General features: G+C 38.9%; 1 protein-coding gene across 1 annotated transcript in view; it reads right to left on the bottom strand.

Annotated features, from left to right (window-relative positions):
• Window positions 1–19,847: 19,847 nt before the first annotated feature.
• lamc3 (laminin, gamma 3) overlaps window positions 19,848–22,254 on the bottom strand; it is a gene marked incomplete at its 3' end in the record, with an annotated part of 159,122 nt that continues 156,715 nt past the window's right edge. The window contains exon 28 of the mRNA XM_079659941.1: window positions 19,848–19,888. Within this exon, the coding sequence (XP_079516067.1) occupies window positions 19,848–19,888 (41 nt within the window). The remainder of the gene's footprint in view (window positions 19,889–22,254) is intronic.

Raw genomic sequence — 22,254 nt, 5'->3', positions numbered from 1 at the left:
TGTTTGAATGTTCAAAGCACATTGTTTCTCTCCAAACATCTATCTGAAAACCTGTATCCAGCTATGGGATCGGCTTGTGATAAGGACATGGCCAACATTGCAAAAGTATAAATATATAAACCTGCGTGAGGAGAGGTGGTATATTTTAATGAGCCTAGGTGTGACCAGTGGCGTTTTTATATGTACAAAAGTGGTGAAGCACAAAAAACTTAGATGTCTATATATAAGCTTCTGGGTGAGGTTCATGAGGCACTGGCACTGACTCTTCAGGTTTAAAAATATTATATTTTGACCTAAATAAAAATATAATATTATTTTCAAAAGCTTTTTTAGTCTGATGCTTCGATTAATTTTAAACAGACAGTTCAACAAAAGGATACCCACAAAATGTAATTTTATCATTTAAATATTGAATTGTTCTCTCTTAGTAAGATCCCATTTTCAATACAATTGCGGTCTTACCTTGACTTGAAGATGAAGTCCATTTGCCTATCCTTCTGGACAAAAATCTCTATTACTTTTTTGTAAAAGTCCTCCTTATCTTCTTGTAGTTTCAAAAGTCTATCATAAATCTAATCGATAGATTTATGATTCAAAAATTATAAAAGTAGGGTAGACATGTAGATATTATCCGGCTGAACAAAACGTGCATTTATCTAACAGGTACGTTCCCCACAGATCTTATTTTGAGCTATTTTTTCTAAAATCCTATGGAGAAATCTCATTGCTTTTTTGTGGAGGGAACCCATGCGCAGCTTACTTCCTGGTTTTAGGACGCGTCTCTCGTCTGCTTTTCACAAACCACACTTTTCGCGGCACACATACTTACAGCCAATCAGCTCTGAATTATGTGAGATGAAGTATGGTGGGGATGGCAGCTCAGTGCCCCTATGATCATTATTTTTTTATACTCTGAGCATGCGCAGTGTAGTTTTTACAGTCACCGTTCACGTACAGCGCTACGGCTTCCACAGATGACATTTTTGTAAGTATTTATTGTCAAAGCATTTAATATATTCATTGCTATCGGGATGTTAAGAGCATTCCATGGCATATAACACAAAGTATATCTGAAGTGAATTACATACCCCACCTTTAAGGTTTCATAATTCATTCAATTTTCTCCTGAGTGTGTTACAAAACAAAGTCCACCTTATCAGACATAAATGTGGACTTAATAAAGTCGATTTTTGCGCGTGCTGTTAACTAATCAGGCATCTTAGCGAGCAAGCATTTCCAACTTAGCTTTCAAACTACAGAATCCAGCTATTTTGAAAAATGAAGCTTGACTGTATACTTGTAACGACATTTTAGAAATGTCAATCTTTAGTTTGAACGAAATAAACCTTGAACAGTGCCATAAAGAAATAGGAAAAGAAGTTTGGGCTGTGCTATTTCACTTGTAAATTCAGGATGTAAAGACGTGCCTACAGCTTCACTGTCTCTGCTGAGGTTCACATGCGTCTTTTTGTTCTTATAAATTCCCAGAGAGCCCATGTCAACACTGAACATCTGGAGGCACACAGTGTGGTGGAGGATGTTCTCAGAGAGAGCTGCAAGGTTTCAGTGTTTCTGAGCAGTAGTTACATTTGACTAATTGGGTTTGACAATGCATTTGTGTGAGGAGGTGAAACATTCCTGTCTGGCAGTTTGAGGTAAAGACAATTAAAGGATTTAATGATCTGACAGGGGGGGGGGCACCTCCTTTTAAAGGGCCCTTTAACCCATTTTCTCAAATGGAAGGTCGTTGTTTTTGAGAAACTATTGATGTGGGTATCGTGATATACCGTATTGTTTCACAAGAAGACACCTTTTAAATGTGATTAGATGATTTAATCAGTGTTATTATTAGTGGCATTCAGCCTAATAGATTTACAGATTAGTATCTCTCATTCACATGGTTAAGTGAAAAACCTAAAAACAACATAACAGTAACATTTTGAACACAATCACAACTGCTTATAGGTTTTACGCACAAACCTACTTGTTTAAGTTTAGGAAAGATAGTTAATTTAGGTTAAAATAGGGAGATTTTTTAAGTTGAAGTAAATCTTATAGGAACATAAAGAAAACAACACACAGTTTGTTTGACAGATAAATCCCACTCTTCTGGGTACATTACCATGCACCGGATCATTTTTGCTGCAAAGTATGGTAGTAGAAATATGTTTTTAGTCACCTGAACAAAAGATGTAAAAGACGACATATCATAGAACACCTTTACAGTATTTCTACACAGATATTTGGGTATCTAGAGTGATTATCAACCCACAAACTGTGAAATGAGAATGTCAGTTTTTGTGGGCTGCCTCATGAGATACCATGAGATTCAGATCTGGCTCTTCTTCCTATGTCACATGCATGCTCATCAAAATATATCACCCCTCAACTGAGTGTCTCAACACAGTGTTTGACAACTAACTTCGCATTTCGCACTGCAAGCTAATCAGAGCAGAATGGTTTTTTTTTGGGAGGTGGATTTAAAGAGAAAGGCTCAGAAACAAAACATGTTTCATACAGAGGGTGATTACAAGTTTCAATTACCAATGAGAAAAATAATGTATTTTTGATCATTGTAGCATTGAAACATATTATAAAAGAAACTCAAAATACACACATGAACCTGCGAATGACCCTAATATGTCCTCTTTAATTCAGAGTCACTGGAATAAGAAAGGGTAGCTGAGAATTAGCTGAAGGGTTAAAGGGTAATTGCATTCCTGCAGGGTGTCAAACTACCTCTCTGAGACTCTTCGGTGAACAGAGAAACAGCAGGAGGTCAGACAAGGTTTCACCAAATATAGAAAGTGAGAGGAGGAAAATAGGAAGAGAAAAAGATAAATGAAAAGTATGGGTGTGTTAAGATGAGAGAAGACAAGAGCAGCAGGGCATGGAAAGACTAGTGTATAGAGACTTTAAATCATTATTTAGATTCAGAACAGATGAGTTTACTTCAAGAAAACACAGAATCAAACTGTGAATGTGTTGCTTACTTTTAGTGATTCATCATCAGAGCATAAACGAAACATCCCCAACCGAGTGTATCAAGCCTTAGCGTGAGCAGATGGAAAGTATTTGAGCCAAATCCAATGTTTTTTTGGTGAAAATGAAAAGAAAAAGGCACCACATGGGGGCAGCGTTGATTCACTCTATCTCTGACAGTGGAACCATGTGTATACTGCCTCATTTCATAAACTGAAGGTACAGGAAATAGATGATACTTAGGCAGAATAATGCAGAGATATATATGCAAGATGCTGGATACAAAACAGTCTGTGATATTGACATTGTTAAACTACAGTTCATCATAGTGTAGAAGTATAAGTGCCTGCTAATTCTGCAGACTCTAGTCTCTTAAGCGCATATTTGATAGATGGAGAGACCTACGAGTTTCCTGCTGAGTGAACAAAGATAAATGTCAGAATATACATCTTAATTCTCGCCTAGATCACATCTGCAAATCCACACATCTATCATAATGTGAAATATTGAGCAGAGGATAAAAAACGTGGTAATATTAATATTTTTTCGCTGAATCTGAGTATTTAAAAGATTAGTTTCCACTTCAATTCAAGGGCTGCTTTATTACGTAGGCGTTTCATATCTCATGGCTCCACTGTTAAAGTCTTGCAAGTATGGATGTAAGACATGAAAATATATATAAAAGTACTCGTGAATATCTTTTGATCGTGTATTGCTCTCAAACAGGTCTAATATCTCAACGGATCTAGAGTAATTACAAACAGATAATAGGGCTAATTATCTTAATATCATGTTATTGCTAATTAACTTCATAATTTTCATTAAATCATTCACTAAGGCCAGAGCTATTCAATCAGATGGTGTTACCTTGTAAACAGTGACAGATGAGCTCCCTGATTATTAGTACATCCAATATTCATCAACTTTGTTTATGTTTGAGTATGTCATTATTTGTACAGCCTTAAATTATGATCACCTAAATCCATAATGTTTTTGCCACCTTTTCAGAATGAGCTGGCTAATGTGAAATCATATTTTTAGGCCATGTTGGTCAATGAATACCATCAACTTTTTTATACTAACTATTACTTATATTTTTGCATTATTATTTATTATGAGTATTTATATAATTGTTTAATATATAATATTTTGATACATGTTTAATAACAATAATCCTTATAATTAATTCACTAACATTTTTCAGAGTACTCAAAGATACTTAAAATAAAATAATGTTTTATTCAAGCATACACAAATAAATACATGAAATCATTTTAATTCAGTGTTTCCTTCCCTTAGTGATCCTCGGACTTTTCACAAGGTTGACTTTTTTGGCTTGGAATGTTTTGACAGCTAATAGATGAAATATTCTGTATACAATATATAAAGAATATATATTGTAAACATCCAATATCCAATATAAATGTATTGTGGACATTTATGCCCCCTCAGTATAGATTGTAATGTGTCTTTTTGACCCAAAAGCAGAACTGGGACAAGTTCAGGAAACAGTTTAAAGGTCAGGAAACAGTTTAAAGGCCAGGACACACCAAAGAACTGACACAGACGGACCCCCGACTGTTGCGTCGCCTCGCGTCTCTGCGTCTTGGCCATGTGTCGCACTGGAACACACCGCAAAGACTTCAGCCGACGGCCAAGTTGCACGTACCAACTGCGCATGCGTGAGTGGCAAAACTCTCCTTATCAAACGCTGATGAGGTGATGGGGCGGCAGCGGGCTCGGATCTCAGGTAGAACAAAAGTTAGATAGTTTTGCTTGGCTGAGTTGTTGGTAAGGTGCTGGCAAACTGAACAAACTGGCAGGTATAGATGGGCTTTTATACTGCAGGAGCTTAATGAGTTGCAGGTGTGAATGTTGATTGGCAGCCGGAGTGAAGAGCCACGCCCACAAAAAGGCTGTGTTCCAACAGTAAGCATCAATTACGTCCTATATCTTTTCCCTTGATTTGTGAAGGAATTATGTAACGGAGAAATCACCAGGACCGAGCAGAAGTCAACCAAGCTGCTATGAAAATCCACATTTTGGTGGACAGATGTTTTTATTTTTGGGTGTGTCATATCTTTTTTTGCATAAATAGGCTACATTGACACGCTAAATGCTATATGATTCAAGTTTCCTGTCCAAAAGATTACAGATTACAGCTTTTTTTAATTCCTCAGTATAAAAGGATATACAGAGGCTTAATTCAACTAAGAATGGTCTGCCACTTTGCTGCCATAAGGAATTGTGTGACAGCATTTCCTTTTGTGTGCTAAAAGGAGATAAGAAAGGAAGCACTTTCTTATAGCTTCTCTAATTTTAAAGGTTCTTATCAAGGCTGCCACTAAACACTTCTGGGTAATTTCAATTAGTTAGGAACTCTAAGCAAATAAGTGTATAAAGCAGTTCCCATTCAATATCCCATTGACTTTTAGAGGAAGCTCTTAAATGCTAACTTGTTAATGTGTTTGGACTCATTCCTGCTGCATTCTAGTAGATCAGAGCCAACAAGGGAAACATAGGGAACAAACAGGAAGGTAGGGAAACTGTAGAAACATAAGGAATGACAGCAACAGCTGGGATCACGACTAAAATGGCTCCTTTTATTCCTCCTCAATTTTATTTTGTGTAATTAGTTGATAACCAAGAAACAATCATCCTCCGCTGTTTGCACGCTAAACATCAGTGTGTTATCAAAGCCTCTTGTTGACTTTTATCACATAAATGATAATATATCAACTCTAAAATATCAATCAACCCTGTTTATACACCCTTTTCCTACATTTTGTTCTTTTTTGCTTTCATATAATTAGTTTATTTTGGTTCACATCAACAAAATGTATTATACCTCCATCTCTTCTGTCGACGAGTCATTTTTCAGCCTCTCTGACATGATTTCCCATATCCAAAGAGTCCAAACACATGGTTACAGCGGAAAACGCCACCAAATATTTGATAAATGGAAGGCTGCTGTCACCTGATCAAATTACGCTCACACACACATTTCTGTAAATACCATGGTAAATACTGATAAATGAGGGCCGATGTGAGGAAGCTGCAGCTGAACCCTCGCCTTATCAAGCAGAGAGAAGTCATCCGCCCTCTGGAAGAATCTCATTTTATTTACTTTGTGCACAATCTTTGGGTCACTTTCCAAAGCTTGTGAGGAGAGTATCTGATTTAAAATGTACCTGAGAGTTTCACAACCACACTCCCATTCAAAGTGTGTGTTACTGCAGCCGATGCCCTTAACTGGAGGTCAGTTTTGTGATTCCTTCTGAATAAAACACCTTTTTCTTCTTAAATTGCAGCCTTATCGTGGTGGAGCTGGTGTGCATGCCGCGGTGACCCCAGAGAGCAATGTTTTCAGGAACATGCACTCCTGTTAGCGACACCTGAGGCAAACTATCAGAAGAAAGAGACTGTCTGTGAAGAAAAGTGTGGCCAGAGTAAACACAGCAGGGGGAGAGGCCTCTCACCCCTGCTGTTTAACAGGACACGGCTCTATTCACTCAAAATGAAACATTTTCTGTACGACCTTATTTATAAGTTATACAGATTAAAGTATCTGTTCATTTTTCACCTTGATTACACGTTTTTGCAAATTGTTACCATGTTATGTGCCATCCAGTGGGCTGCAAAGTTGACCTTGTGTGAATTTATTCGACAATTGAAAAGTACACATAATACAAAGACTACACAAAGCATTCAAAAAAAATACAAGTGAATGATGGCAGCAAACCCTGAGGCTTGTTTTTGTTGCAGTAATTTAAAAGATTGTCATTGTACCAGGATCAACAAACAGAGCCATATAGAAGACATAATAAAAGCTTCACCATGGTTTCAATGTTGAGGATCTCATTTCTGAGGAGATATTTTGTTTCAAAGTCATGTTCAGGAGGTTTTTGAGCCTGCCATTCGACTGTGAAATTAAAGGGGCCCTATTACGTTAGGGCCATATTAGTATGTAGTGTCTCTACTGTGACATGTCTCCATGCTTTAATGTTCAAAAAGCTCTTTATTTTTCTCATACTGCCTGTGCTGCAGCACCTCTTTTCACCCTCTGTCTGAAACCAGAGCCCAGTCTGCTCTGATTGGTCGACCGCTTAGAGATGTCCCACTCCTTAGCCTATCACATATGTGTTTGAGCCAAGCGGCAAACTCTGGGGCAGAGCCGGGAAGCCCATTAGGAAGTGCCACAAACTGCAGTTCATCTATTGGCCGATAGGAGCAGGCTGCAGAAAGGAGCAATTCCCCCAGACCCCCATGTTAAAATGCCCAACTTTACTGCAGAAATAAACATGTTTCTACCCCTGGATGCAATACAAATTATTCTGGATGTAGTTAGATTCCACCTTCATGACAATGGATTGGGGAGTGATTTTTTTATAACGCACCCCTTTTAGTTATATTAAGTCTTAAAGCGTTTGCATAAATTAGGGCGTGGTCACCTTGAGTGACAGGTCTCTGCGGTTACTACTGCTTCTAGCTTTCTGTCCCTCTGCTAGCTCCGTTAGCTCTATTAGCTCCAGGATGCGACAGGGGCTCAGCTGCAAGGCTGATCCGTGGAACACAACTTGAACTCGGACGTGTTTCTTTGGTTGGTGCCTGGTGGAGTATTCCTCATTTAAATATCGGACTTATCTTATGCCGCAGGCGCAGTGGCGGTTCTACGGGATGGCACGGGGTGGAAGCTGCCACCTCAGAAAAATGCCTTGCCACCCCAGCTGCCACCCCAGTTGGCAGCTTTGTTTTGAAAGAAAAATTGTGGCTCATCGGACATTTATGAGAGAAAAGCTCTAATGTCCGAGTGCAAGTGAATGCAGCACAAGACGCGAGCCTTGTAACCCCTCCCCCGGCCCTGGCGCGAGCCTGGAAATATAATTGGCGGCGATTTCATTTGAACGGGGGGACAGCGCAAAACGAGAAGCATTTCGGATCCAAGTAGACGGAAGGAATGAGGTATTTGCAGTCTACAGTGACAGAGAAGAGCATGTCAGATTTGGCTGCAAGGCAAGTTTATTTATATAGCACTTTTCTGTACGCGACAATTCAAAGTGCTTTACAAAACAAATTAAAATACTTTTTAGGAATACATACAGGAAAAACACATATATATATAATGGCATTTTACGACAGACATTACAAAACAAAGATAATAAAGTAATACAAATAAACACCACAGGTATACAATACATGTTTAAAAGGCATACTGTAGTGCGAATATGAGCAGCTCAATTAAAAGCAGCCAAAGGGATATGTTTTTAGTCTCCATTTAAAAATAGTAAGCGTTTCTGCGGACATGCATGATTTGGGTAGTTTGTTCCAGATTGTCGGGGCATAATAGCTAAATGTTGCCTCTCCATGTTTTGTTTTTGCTCTCGGAACCGATAGCAGACCCGTCCCAGAAGACCTGAGGCACCTTGATGGCTCGTAATTATGTAGGAGTTCAACAATATGCTTTGGTCCTAAACCATGTAATGATTTAAAAACTAGCAATAGTATTTTTAAATCAATTATTTGGCCGACTGAAAGCCAGTGTAAAGATTTCAGAACCGGACTGACGTGATCCACTCTTTTAGTGTTAGTGAGGACACATGCAGCGGCGTTCTGAATCAGCTGCAGCTTTCTGATGGATTTTGTTGTCAGCCCTCTGAATACACTATTGCAGCAGTCAAGTCTACTGAAAATAAAAGCATGGACAAGCTTTTCTAAGTCCTGTTGTGAAATTAGTTTTGTAATCCTCGATAGGTTCTTAAGGCTGTACTAAGCATTGAATCAAAATGCACCATTGCTTTAAATCTTAATACATTTGTGAGGCGTTTTGCTGAACAAGATGGTAATCGCCACATTCAGCTGTTATAGGCATGCCAACTTGATGCTCTGCTCACGGATGACTCGATGAGCATAATAAATTGTTAAGATGATGACCTTACGTGTGTAAATATATATTTTTTTCTTTGTGGGGGTTTACCCCCAAAAAACTGTTTTAAGTCCTGAGAAAGTCAAATAAGACGTAAAACTTCACTGCCCAGCCAAAAAAAACAAAACACTTTGACTTAACTAGGCCAGTGGGTAAGGGCTTTCCACTGGATAATAACTGCAGCGATGTATATGTTTTAGCTGAATACACGTGTGTTAACCCTAATTGATGCAGTTAGTCACTTCTTTAATGTTTGTTCTTTCTGATGTAAAGTCAAGGTTGTAACTGTTTGTAAAGTCGTGGGGTGCTGAATCTTTTGATATATGATAGTAATTACTTGTCTTTCAAATTTGAAGGAGGGTGAGCAAGCATCTTGAGGAACATTCATCATTAACTCCTCCAAAAAATATATTTTATTCAATAATAACACTGAATATGTGAATCATAAAAGGGATTGACAGCTGATAGGAATAATATGATTGTTAATATGATCATATTCATACAGACACACATCGATGAGACAGTTAATTAATGTACTTATTGCAGCAGTCTGCATAGATTTGGCACCCCTGCTGGTCTAAGAGTGAGACAAACTCATTCAGTTAAAATTCATTCAATTATGTCTGCCACCTTATATATTTATATTTAAGGCTTTACTGATGTGCCACAAAAATGTCACCAAATGTTATTGAGTTAAAATATCAATATTGTGGCTTTCCAAGTCAAAATTGATTGATATGACTGCGATTAAATCAGCATATACTTCTGCCAGGGGATGCCACCCCTCAAAATCTCCTGCCACCCTCTTGCCACCCCATGACATTTTTTCTAGATCCGCCCCTGCGCAGGCGGGAGTTAGACTCTGACGTCACTGTCGAGACGGCAGCGGCCAACTCCGCCTACCAAGGGCTTCTCAGCAACTCTGCAGAAACCTATGGGTGATGTCACGGACAATACGTCCATTTATACAGTCCATGGTTTGAGCATTAGCTAATAGCAGACGCAAGTGTTACATGATGTCACTATGTTTTACCCATTTGACAGGAAGTCAAACGGTACAGGCAAAACTAAACTAAATCAATTCTAAATAAATCCAAATAATAAAAACGAAAAACATGATGAAAGGAATAAAAAGGCTGCAGTATCGAGAGGTGTTTGAGCAGCAGGCTTTAAGAAGCAAAACTGTTTTAATTATTTTTCAACGCTTTCTTTAAATACCTCACTACAATGCAATTAGCAACTTCTGTGGTAACATCTAAATTAAAACATTGTCCATCAAGCAATGTGCCATGTGACAGAGCTCATTAAGCAAGAATACACCTTTATCACGCTTAAAACATGGCTGCTGCTGTGGTGTGATTCACTTATTTCACATGACAGTTACAGATATATTCCCTTTTGGTTAAAGGCTTTGTGGGGAACATATGCCGGCCTACAGTGCAGACAGATGTCATGTCTCGCCTCTTTTCTTCCCCCTTTGTGAATAATCTCCCCTCTTCCCAGTCTCTTGCTACCCCTCAGTAGTGAAGTATGTTCCGGAAAGCTGAGTGCGTAGTGTCGGTGTCCAAGTGTCAGCGGTGTACTTCCACTGTGTGAAGGTTGAGTGCATGTAGGGATTAGCGGGAGGAGAGGTGTTTGAAGTGGGAATTACCCTTTTTATTCACCTCAAGCGTTTCTTTTTTAACCCGAGCAGCTGCAGAGTGGCATGTTGAGGAAAGGTGGAGTGACGGAGAGGAAGGCCATGTCAAAGCTCTTCATTCTGGTGCCTTATTTTGAGTGTATAATGATACATACAATCAATGTAATTCAAATGTAAAGTAGTTAGAGGGTAGGACCTTGTAAATGCTCACAATAGAAAAATACAAAGTATTTTCTAGTGGTTGTACGGATTTAAATGAACTTTTTAATCATGGAGAAGACTATTAATCTGCTCTTAATCGTAAATAACTATTTGTCGGCCACTAAGGGTCTCTCAAACATAACAGGAACAAAAGATGGCGTTGTATTAACTTCCTCTGGGGATCATGGGAGTTCTTATATTTTTATAACATTATCTGTCGTGGCGGTCAGCTTTTCAAAAATAAGAGTTTCTCCGACGCTGTTCGGCAGCCACTAACGTTTGCTCAGCTTTTTTAACCTATGATCGAGACGTCAGAGGACAAACAGTTGCTAACATCTTACCATTAGAGAGCTCCATCAGCAATAATTAGGACTTGTGTTTTTGGAAGAAGGAATTCCAATATTCCCATTATCTCTTGTCTCCACCAACTCTATCTGCTCCACTGTGTTAACTTCTGTATTGGCTAACTGTGTTATGTTGTTTGTTCCCGAGCGATATCGTAAACTGAGGGTTTTCCTTTTTTTTGCAGAAAACAATAAAAACAATGCTAATGACATTTGTAAGAGTAAATCAAAACAATTGAAAACGTAAAAAACAATCAGCTGAAAAGGGAAACAAATATTTGAAGAGCTGCAGGATATCTTTGGGTGACCCCTTTCCCATTAAGCATAATCTCTAAACCTATTATTATAAAAATATCTATCATAGCAGCTTTTACTTATATTGGTCTATTACATACATCTTAAACATTGAACTATAAATGTTTGTAAACATTAAGGTTCAGGCAGCCTTGTCATTATCATAAACGCACAACCTAAAGTGCGCTCTGTTGACCTGCGGTGTTCAGTATTTACAGAATGAAACAATGCACAAAGTATCCTCAATATCAGTGAAGCAGAAACAACCTGTTAGTGTAAAACACGTAATGAACCAGCTGGGATTGGTCTTTTTTTAGCTTCATAGCTCCGTATGGACCATTTTTCTGAGAAGTGCGGTTCTCTGAGGCGGTTCCCCTGGCAGCTATAGCGCAGCTAATAAACTCTGGATAGCGTTTACTGCACTCACCTGTCGGGGAGAAAAACAGCCTGGCCTCAGTTTTCATTCCCTCCGACTCTCTCAGGTTTCTTCCTCTCTCAACACACTTCCAAAAAGTGTTTATGACCCGACTCTATCAGGGACAGTGTGCAACTAAAACTGGAAATATTTGGAGAAATCTCCATCACATTTTTTATTACGCACCTGGCATTGTTTGGGGAATGGTTTTCTGAGATATTTTAACAGTTGGAATTTTACCATCTGGAAAAACACACTGAGCTTTATATTAATAAATCACAACATTTATTTTACACTCGCAGTAAAACTGTCTTTCGAGAGGTCTGTGGATGATTTTTTTCATATCCCATTTTTTGATCAATGGATATGGTATTTATTTCATCACCATTGTAAAGAAAGACAATATTTGTGAGAGTAAACAAATACAAAAAAAAAAACCTGTCATGGTTTAACCTGCAGTATAGTAGATGGAAAACCTGCTGTTGTGTGTGCCTTCTGGACATTTTGCAATTTCTTTTTTCTGTTTGACCTCTTTTGACTGAGTTGCATTTTACATTTTTCATGCATTGCCAGCAGCATCTGTCTGTCATTGCTTCATATTTATAAGAGAAATACATTTCTGTTAGAACTGGGAACTCTTGTCATTCCTCTATGTCCATTTCACAGCACACCAAACAAAATACTTTCACTGGCAATAGATGAGAAAACGATTCTCCTTTGAATGCCGAAAGGTTCTTGGTCTGAATGAGAGACCCCGCTGTGTGGGGCCCTTAAGACTAAACACTTATTCTGCCTCAACAGTAGATACCGAATACCTGAAAATAATGGTTTCGCCTTTGATATTTTTATAGAATATCTTTAATCTTCACATTTGACCAACGATTAACTATTATAAAAAACGTTTTTGTCTCAGATCTGTTGCAAGATTTAACTCATTTTTCTAGCTAAGCCTTTGTGTCTTTTTATGGTTGACATGTTGTTGTTTCTTTTAGGACACCACCATTATCCTTCCTCCTCTCCAATCCGTTAACAACTTATTAGATTCTTAGTTTGACACTTTCCAATCTCCTTCAATGTTCATGTCATTATTCTTTAAAATACATCCTACATATTGAGGCAAAATCAAATATACAATGTTATGCAAAAGCACAAAAGAATTGAAGGAGAGACTACACAGCTATTCCTCCATTTTGTAGCATTGACAGCATGAATAAAGGTTGTTATTTGGCAGGAAACCCTGCAGCAGCATGATGGGAAACACAACAACTGCAGGCAGCTTCACATGCAGGAAAGCGGAGTTTGATTAATACAAATGAAATAGTCAGAGAGTCCTAAACCAAACCCCAGGAGGATAAACAGAAAGCAACTTAAAAGAGAAGTAAAAACAAATCACATTCCTCTAAGCATGCCTCCTTGAACAGACCAGTGACTGGCATTTCACAGAACCTGGGTCGTACCATTTGCTCAGGTTAGAAGGGGGCGACCAAAACAGGTGTGTATTTAGCAGGACAAACAAAACCACAAGAGCAAGTTATTGATGACTTTTACATTTAGCTGAGCGCACACAAATATATTCAACTGCACAACATTCAACAAAAATCATCCAGGCAGAACGTTTTCTTTTATTATTGAAATATATATACAGATGCACACCTGTTTTATTAATCAATCCTCCCCACAGTGATTGTGGCCAATTTCAGAACAGATTTCTGTCTGTGTAACCCAAATAGACCTACTTTTAAAAGCTTGTGCTCCACTTCCGTAAACAGCGCGTATGATGAATGTTGTGATTATACCTCGTCTTTCCCCAGCAGGTGTTTGGGTTTCTTTAAATGTTTTTTAGAGCACAGAGAATCCAACAGAGCGGGCTGAACCAGACAAAAAAAACTGTGCCACCTCTGAAACTTCAAATAATAAAAGTTTACAAAAGGGCTAAAACCTCCTACTTGCATTTTATGACTTCCTTTACATTTAGTGAAGTAACAGCACATAACTAAACAGAGATTCCATTTAAGCTGATGTAATTTAAACGAGAAAATGTACAGAGTAATACAGAGGTAAACAGCAGAGAGTGTTTACAGCTTTGCTTTATCATACCTGCCTGTATTAGTGGCTAATAAACACACATCAGTCAGCCTGAGCCTTTTTCTTTAAACGTTTTTTAAAAGTATACTTATTTTCCAAATGAGCTGTAGCCAAGAATAACACAACAACATGCCAGGATCGCTCTGACATGACAACATGACCGCACCTGAGGAAATGTTTGGTATACCTAAAAAAGAGGCGAGCAGGTAAAGATAATGTCATCATTAAATGAATTAAATCTGTGCTTTGACTTTTGACTCTTAGTGTATGATAATGTAATATTTGGTAAGAAAATCTATTAAAAACACTGCTTTTTAACAACTGGAAAGATCATTTGTATACGATTTTACAAAAAAACTACTACTTTACTGCTCTATCATTTCTGTATCAAGATTATAAATGAAAAAATCAAGCTAATCCTAAAGCTGCACCAATCAATATGATATCAAAAATACAGGTTTTTAATAAGTACGCAAGCTTGGTTAGGTTAAAGGTAGGGTAGGTAAGAATGGAGAAACCACCTCGAGTGCGCTAGAATTTAAAAGTACACAACCGGATAAAATCTGCCTCTTCCTTCAGACTTCCTTACAGAGCCCCTCCTCCAACACACACGAACGCGCACATGACCAATGAGGGCACGAGATAAGTTTGTGCACAGATGGAAGGCTGACAGGCAGGTAGGCCATCCAGTTACTTTAGCCGAGCCGGTTCAGATGATTGGTCGTGCTTTTTACAGCACCACGGCTTCCACAGATGACTTTTTGTATGTATCTATTGTCAAAGCATTTAATATATTCATTGCTATCGGGATGTTAAAAGCATTCCATGGAATATAACAAAAAGTGTTTCTGAAATAAATTACATACCCCACCTTTAAGGCAACAAAAGTACTTTTTCAGGTTAGGGAAAAGATCATTATTTGGTTTGAAAATAATTTAGTTTGTTACGTAACTTAACTGACGTAAGTAAGGTCCATCATGTAAGATAACATAAGTCAATGTTGACTTTTGGATTCACATAGGGACATGAAAAGCGCACTAATGGGTGAAAGTCTTGTATTTGTTTGACACACCTATCCACCTTTACCCATTTCCTACTCAGACTTTTTCTCTTTCTTATATGACAGCGTACAAAGAGGAGGTTGAAACCCTAACATCTTGGTGCCAGGATAACAACCTCCATCTCAACGTCAGCAAAACCAAGGAGCTGATTGTGGATTACAGGAAGCAGCAGAGAGAGGGACAGGCCCCCACCACCATCAATGGGACTACGGTATAGTCAGCAGATTCAGGTTCCTCTGTGTCCACATCACTGAGGACCTGACATGGACTCTTCACACCACCACCACCATCACCAAAAAGCAGTGTTTAGCAGCTAGAGCCAGATATTTCCATTTAGGAGTTGGTGGACACCAAAACAGAGTTAAAAAGGGAGTGAATATCCAGAATCCAGAATGCAGCGGCTCGTCTGGTCTTCAACCTTCCAAAATTCTCCCACACCACGCCGCTCCTCCGCTCCCTTCACTGGCTTCCAGTAACTGCTAGAATCCACTTCAAGACACTGGTACTTGCGTACCATGCTGCGAATGGATCTGGCCCTTCCTACATCCAGGACATGGTTAAACCGTACACCCTAGCACGTGCACTCCGCTCTGCATCAGCCAAACAGCTCGCTGCACCCTCACTGCGAGGGGGACCCAAGTTCCCATCAGCAAAAACACGTGGGTTTGCTATCCTGGCTCCAAAATGGTGGAATAAGCTCCCCATTGAAATCAGGACAGCAGAAAGCTTACACATCTTCCGGCGCAGACTGAAAACTCATCTCTTTAGACTCCACTTTGAGCGATTGAATTACTAACAAAGCACTTATATACTAATAAAGGGCTGGCTTATCTAAAGCCAGTTGAGTAGCACTTGAAATGTTTGGCTCTATGAAACCTGATGTACTTATATGATTCTGTTTTCTTCAAGGTTGTATCTTCCTGGTCGAATGCACTTATTGTAAGTCACTTTGGATGTAATGTAATGAAAGAAAATCAACCAGGTGGCAAGAAACATGCCTCCAAATGACTTAAAATATGTCTACTGGATGTTTAATAGGCCAATACGATTGCTTTATCAATTTAAAAGGTGATAGTTTGTCAGTATTTGTTGTGCTGCCCCTAAATGGCCAACATATATTTTAAAGTAATTTTCCCATAAATCATCCATATTTACTCTTTTTTTGTTGCTGATTTTCCTGGAACCCTCTTTTCCCGATATGCAACTTGTTTACAACTAAAGATTGTGTGTTTGATTTTCACATTTTTAATGTGAATCCTCCTTCATCTGCTAATTTGTTTTAACATGTTCACTCTCTATTGAAGACCCCCTCATCAGCTTTCATCAACACCACAGCTTTCACAGTTCATTTGAGCTCCGCTAAAGCTGAGCAATTCCCGACAGGACGCGCGGTACGTTCATCATCAAGGGAAATGTAGCAGGGCTCTAGGCAGGAGGTTTGATTGTAAATTAGGTTACAATTATTTCATCATGCAAAACCCTTTTTTTTATAGTTTCAACTTGAATGATTCCACGTGTTGCAATCCAGAATGAGGATCGGCTTTGTCGTATCACGCCGCAATCTCCTTTTTAATTCATTTTAAAGGAAGAATATTCATTTTTTGTATTGACTTTTCTCTTGTTTGGCTTTGGTTTAACGTGTATACACATTTTGGCACAGCTTGTGTGCAGCAGATGATTATTAAACGTGGATTTACTATAGCATGTGTTGAGTACAGATGTAGAATAACAGCCAATGAAGCATATTGTTGTACTTAAGTATAATAATAGTAAAACACTTATATGGGGGAAAAGGTGGTAACAGTATCAGACATATCCCCGAAAGCAGGGTTTAAAATACATCTCTGTATTTTTATACAAATCACAATGCACAACTGTGAAGCATTCATTTGCATATGTTAACATGATTTCAAAAGGTGAGTCTCCCAAACTGTACAGCACAAATCCCTCTGCAGTTATTTGAAGTTGTATTCCTCTGACATCCCTAAGAGTCGTTTGACATGTATTTATTCTCTTGTTATGAGCCTATTTAATCTATACCCTATGCTAACAGCAGGCTCACATTCACAGCCGCTGTGAGATGCTTGATATTTAAGCAGAAAAGCCAGCAGCTCTTGCATCTCATTTTTCTGACATTGGGCATGGCAGGGTTTGGGGTGAAATGGATATTTTGGGAGCATAAACATACTTAGATTCCTCTTCTGAACTCATTTCATGACAAGCTGTGAGGTGGGACGGGATGCACAGGGGGGGATGTGTCAGCCACTGTGTTTGAAGTTTAGGATTTGCACTGGTGTCGCCTGATCATACCGTGTCGAGGAACTATTTTGTTTGGATTTATTAGCTTTTTTTGGGTGGGTCTGAATGAGCTAATTTGACATTGATGTGTCTTTCCTCGAGAGGGTACAATGTTTTCTAGTACAAAGTAACCTATCCTCAGCACATGTCAATGACATCAAACCTGTAACACTGCCAGCGTGCAGCTTGAGGAGTAACAGATTACAGGTTCAAAAAAAGGTAACTGTATTGTATATTTTCCATACATAAAAAAAAAAGTGTAATTGGATAACTGGTACATACCATTTTTTTTGGAGATTACTAACTTATTCTGCTCATTTTCAGGTTCACATTCGTACTTAGTGCCTCTACTGTGACATGTCTCCATGCTTTAATTTTCAAAAAGCTCTTTATTTTTCTCATACTGCCTGTGCTGCAGCACCTCTCTTTTCACCCTCTGTCTGAAACCAGAGCCCAGTCTGCTCTGATTGTGATTGGTCAACCACTCAGAGATGTCCCGCCCCTTAGCCTGTCACGTACAAAGTGTGGAGCCACGTTTCAGGCGGGGGGGGGGGGGGGGGGGGGGAGAGAGTGTGTGAGAGAGAAACTCCCTCTGGAGGGGCACACAGGGATTTTAGCCTTAGCAGATCATTTACATGCATAATAATAACCTATACAACAGGAGAGGGAAAACCCCCAAAACATTAGCGGGCCCCTTTAATCTTCATAATTAGATAATGTACAGTAATTGTAAATGAAATACATTATTAAAGTAACCCTCCCGACCTTATACCAAAGACACAAGGAGGGAAATTTGAAGAGATGCCTTGTATAGTTGCTGATGATAATTAGCCCCCCACCATAGCCAAGAGGAGAGAGTTGTGCAAATAGAAAAAAAACGTATGAGAGGGCATGCTGCCCTACTGTACAAAGGCAGATTCAAGAAATAAAGCAGTTTAATAATTGATGTTTAATTTGGTCATAGCTAGTCTGTACACATCTATTGCAAATACTACTTACTGGAAACTCTAAAAATGTAAGTGGCACATTTACATTGTCTGTTCTTTCTTGGCCTAAAAACCCCATCAAGAAGAATGTCGTAATATTAATTTCAGTACGAAGCAGGAATATTGTAATAAAGTTTTGACTTTCAGCACTCTTTCCCATTTTCTATCTCCACATCACCTCTTCAATGGTCATGAATTTAAATTTTCATTTTCATATGGTAATGACACTCATCTCTACTTGGCCACTAAACGGATTGAAAATGACTACTTTTAATTCCTAAAACGTAGCGCTGCATTTATCCTGGTGATGGATTTCCATGAATGTTCTCCTCTGTGATTATCTTTGAGTGGAACAGAAGCACTGTTTCTTTGACCTTGTTCAACATATGGCTCATCAGCATTGGACGTTTCAATGGAGAGAACATTCACATACACAGGTTGTGCACATGGTGCGTGTTAAAAGGTAAAAGCTGACTACAATTGTCATAAAATATGTAATTTTAAGCAAACTTCTACAAAATATGTGCATATTGTTATGGCTATTCAAGGTTTTTCAACATCAAACAGAGCTCATCACAAAAGCAGCATGTGGAATTTCACAAGGATTTAACAGCACAGTGGAGTTATTGGAACTTTTTCAAACTATTTGAGCTTCTTTTCTTCTTTTAGAGCGTTGATAATATGCAATATATCACTCTTATTGTTCTTCTCATCTATGACGCAGGTCGGAAGGTGATTAGTGTAAAGACTAGCAACATGAGAAAACAGTGAGCATGGCTCTGTCTGTAAGGGAAGATATTCAGCTACCCGTGCCTCTAGCACTAATCATACTGTTATATTTTAGTAGGTTTAACGAGATATAACACTCAAAGTGTAGAAAAAACAAGATAACACGTGTTGATTAGAGAACTTTGCAGGCGTAGCTTCACATTCAACACAGAAGAAAAAGCACCTATATATATTTCCCCAAATGTAAAACTTTTTCTTCCCTTTCTATTATCAAATACAACGGACAACTACAGGTTTATTTATGAGCAAAGGAACAAAGTGCAATTTTAATGCACACAAATTATGAATGAATGAATTCAATAACCATTAATAGAGGAAATACTCATGCAACTAATTGTACTCAGATAAAGAAATGGTTAGTTTTAAATGCTGAAAGATTGTGGTGAGCAGAAGGCAAAACATAGTTATATATTTCTGCTTCTTGGAAGTAATTATAAGAGAACTGGAAATAAAAAATAAAATCTCACTTATCCCTCTACTTGAAAAACACCAGAAGAAATGTTCTTACTGATTCCTAGAATAAGAGTAGCCATAATAAAAGAAAATTCCAATTAATTGGTTTAAAGTTGATATCCTAATACATTCTGAATGTTAAGAATAGCCATTAGAAATCCACAAATGTTTAAACTATATTTAATTTAGTTGTGCATGGCCTGTAACCAGTGGCGTTTTTATATGTACAAAAGTGGTGGGGCACGAACAACTGAGATGTGTATATATAAGCTTCTGAGGGTTTTGCACGTAAACAAATAGCTGTAGGCTATCCATGGGTCCGATAGAGAGGGGGGGGGGGGGGGGGGGGGGGGATATAAGGAAAACCCAGAAACTCATCACGAGGTCACAATATCAATCGATCCAGCAGAGCAATAGCCTATAGGCAAAACACAGAAGATCAACAAAAGATGTGACATAACATGAACTTACCAAAGCTGAAGTAGATGGTAAACTTCTGAGTTTAATCGCTATACGCTGCTCTCTCTCATCTCCTCTTCAGATCTACACTTTTCGCGGCACATGTACTTACAGCCAATCAGCTCTCTGAATTATGATATGACGTTTGGTGGGTATGCCAGCACTTTGCCCCACTGGTGATTATTTGTTTGCCGCAAACATTGAATAGAAAAATACTCTGAGCATGTACAGTGTCGTTTTAACAGCACCCATTCATTTTGACAGCAGAGAGAGGGGCTAGCCCAGGGGTGCCCAACCTTTTTTGAACCGAGAGCTACTTTTAAAGTTGCCAGTCTGCCGAGATCTACCAGTCCAAATAGAGAGGCGTAGCCATTACTGACAGCCTACTACCAGGTAAATACACACTTCTACTTGTATAAAACTGACCTTTGTACGATGAATACTTCATAAAATACTGCATATCCTTTATCTTACCTCTTTCTAATCTACACACATACAAGTATTTAACTGAAGTTACACAACAGTGTTGTTGATACAGAGTTGGAGTTTATTCACATGTCACATACTACAGTGGGTAATTTTTTCAAGAAACAATGAACAGTGCTGCCACATATGACACAGGAAAAAAAGAAAAGACACTGAACCCTTTCTTTGCCATTATATAAAAAATAGTGTTGCTACAAAAGTATAAATTAGGCTTACTAATAAGAAAACTCAGATCTGAAGCTACACAGGAATCTGCTGCAACAGTGCAATAAAACAGAGCTCTCACACGCATTTCACTCCATTCACACGCTCACACGCCACACCTTGTATTTCTCACGCAGAGATTTCTTTCCAGGGCACCGCCCACCAAGTTGCGCCGCAATTTTGTACTAGGCTTGTTTGAGACGCATGCCCTCCACTAGCACCCCCCCCCCCCCCCCCCGTTGACATTCGCGATACAGAGGGCTTCATGGGAACTTTGAAGGGAGCCAGAAGTTGGAGTACCAAACACCGCTGCCAAAATCACACTCTGAACTCAGTTCAAAACTTGAGAGCCCTGGCAATAAAAGACTAAATTAATAGAATCAAAACCCTTTTTTTGTTGCATTTTAGTAGAGTATAAAAAGAAATGCCTTAAAATAGGATGCAAGCAACACTAGTTTCTTAACCTGAATTGATAATAGACTATAATCAATTTCAGTTTGAATTATTTTACCATTTTGTACAATAATTATAATGAATAAGTTCAAACAAACTAAAACTTACAGCTGATTAATAACGGTATCTAACTTGAGTTTTTATTATATCAAAAACCTGTTGAAATGCTACTGTTATTTTTACTGTCCCCAAAAAGCGCGTCGGTAGCCTCCAGGAAGGCTTCTTTCACAACTTCGCCGTCTTTGAAAGACTTCATGTGTTTCGCAAGTACTGTACGTGACTGACACGATAAGATGCTATGGTAGCAGCCTTGCTCTTGTTGTTGGGCCGGGGTGAAAATGGACTGCTGTGCATTTAGCTGTCCTTTCAGGTCCCTCCCCTTTTGGGAACGTAAGGCAGAATTAGGAGGGCAATTCCGTCTCGCAGCGTTTGTGCACTGTTTTGAAATGCCGCTCCTAAATTACCCTTCTTCGATAAAGCCACGCTCGCATTGCAGATGGACTTTGAATTGGAATAGATACAAAAATAATCATCCTCCCACTCTGAGTGAAAATTATATATTTTGGGCTTTTTTTGCTTCTGCCATAATTGCGGTCTTGTTTGTGTGCGGACTGTCACTCCTGTTGACTTGACACGGACAATGTCAGCGAAATAGTGCCCACTGCCCACCAGCCACGCCCCGACACATGGGGTCACGCCGGCCAATCACAAAGCTTTGATGCGTTCAAGTGCATTATTCTGGCACAGGAAGATTATGTTATAGGACATTAAAACAGAATATTGTTGTTCTATTTTTGGACACATCTCGCGATCGACTGGGAATCTCCCCAGCGATCGACTGGTTGGGCACCCCTGGGCTAGCCCCTCATCGCTCAACACGGCACTGTGGACACTAATTGGAAGAACGCAAGACTAAAACAGCAATGTACAGACGAATCAGATGACTAAACATGATCATAAAATATGTTTGAACATATATTGTTTTTGCATATTTTTGGAATTATTATTTGCATTACTTTCTGCTGACACTAGGTGGGGCTGTACCCCACCTGCCCCTAATGACGAGTCACCTCTGGCTCATCATTTCTTAAAATGCAAATAATAGAAAAACGATGTACTCACATAGTGTGTAACCTAGTGTTTATTATACTGTGACGTGCTTTGGAGAAAATGAGCCAAAGA

This window comes from Notothenia rossii (genome assembly GCF_949606895.1).
Source record: "Notothenia rossii genome assembly, chromosome: 11".
NCBI lineage: Eukaryota > Metazoa > Chordata > Actinopteri > Perciformes > Nototheniidae > Notothenia > Notothenia rossii.
The sequence above is the reverse complement of the archived record's forward strand: the minus strand, read 5'-3'. Positions and strand labels throughout refer to the sequence as shown.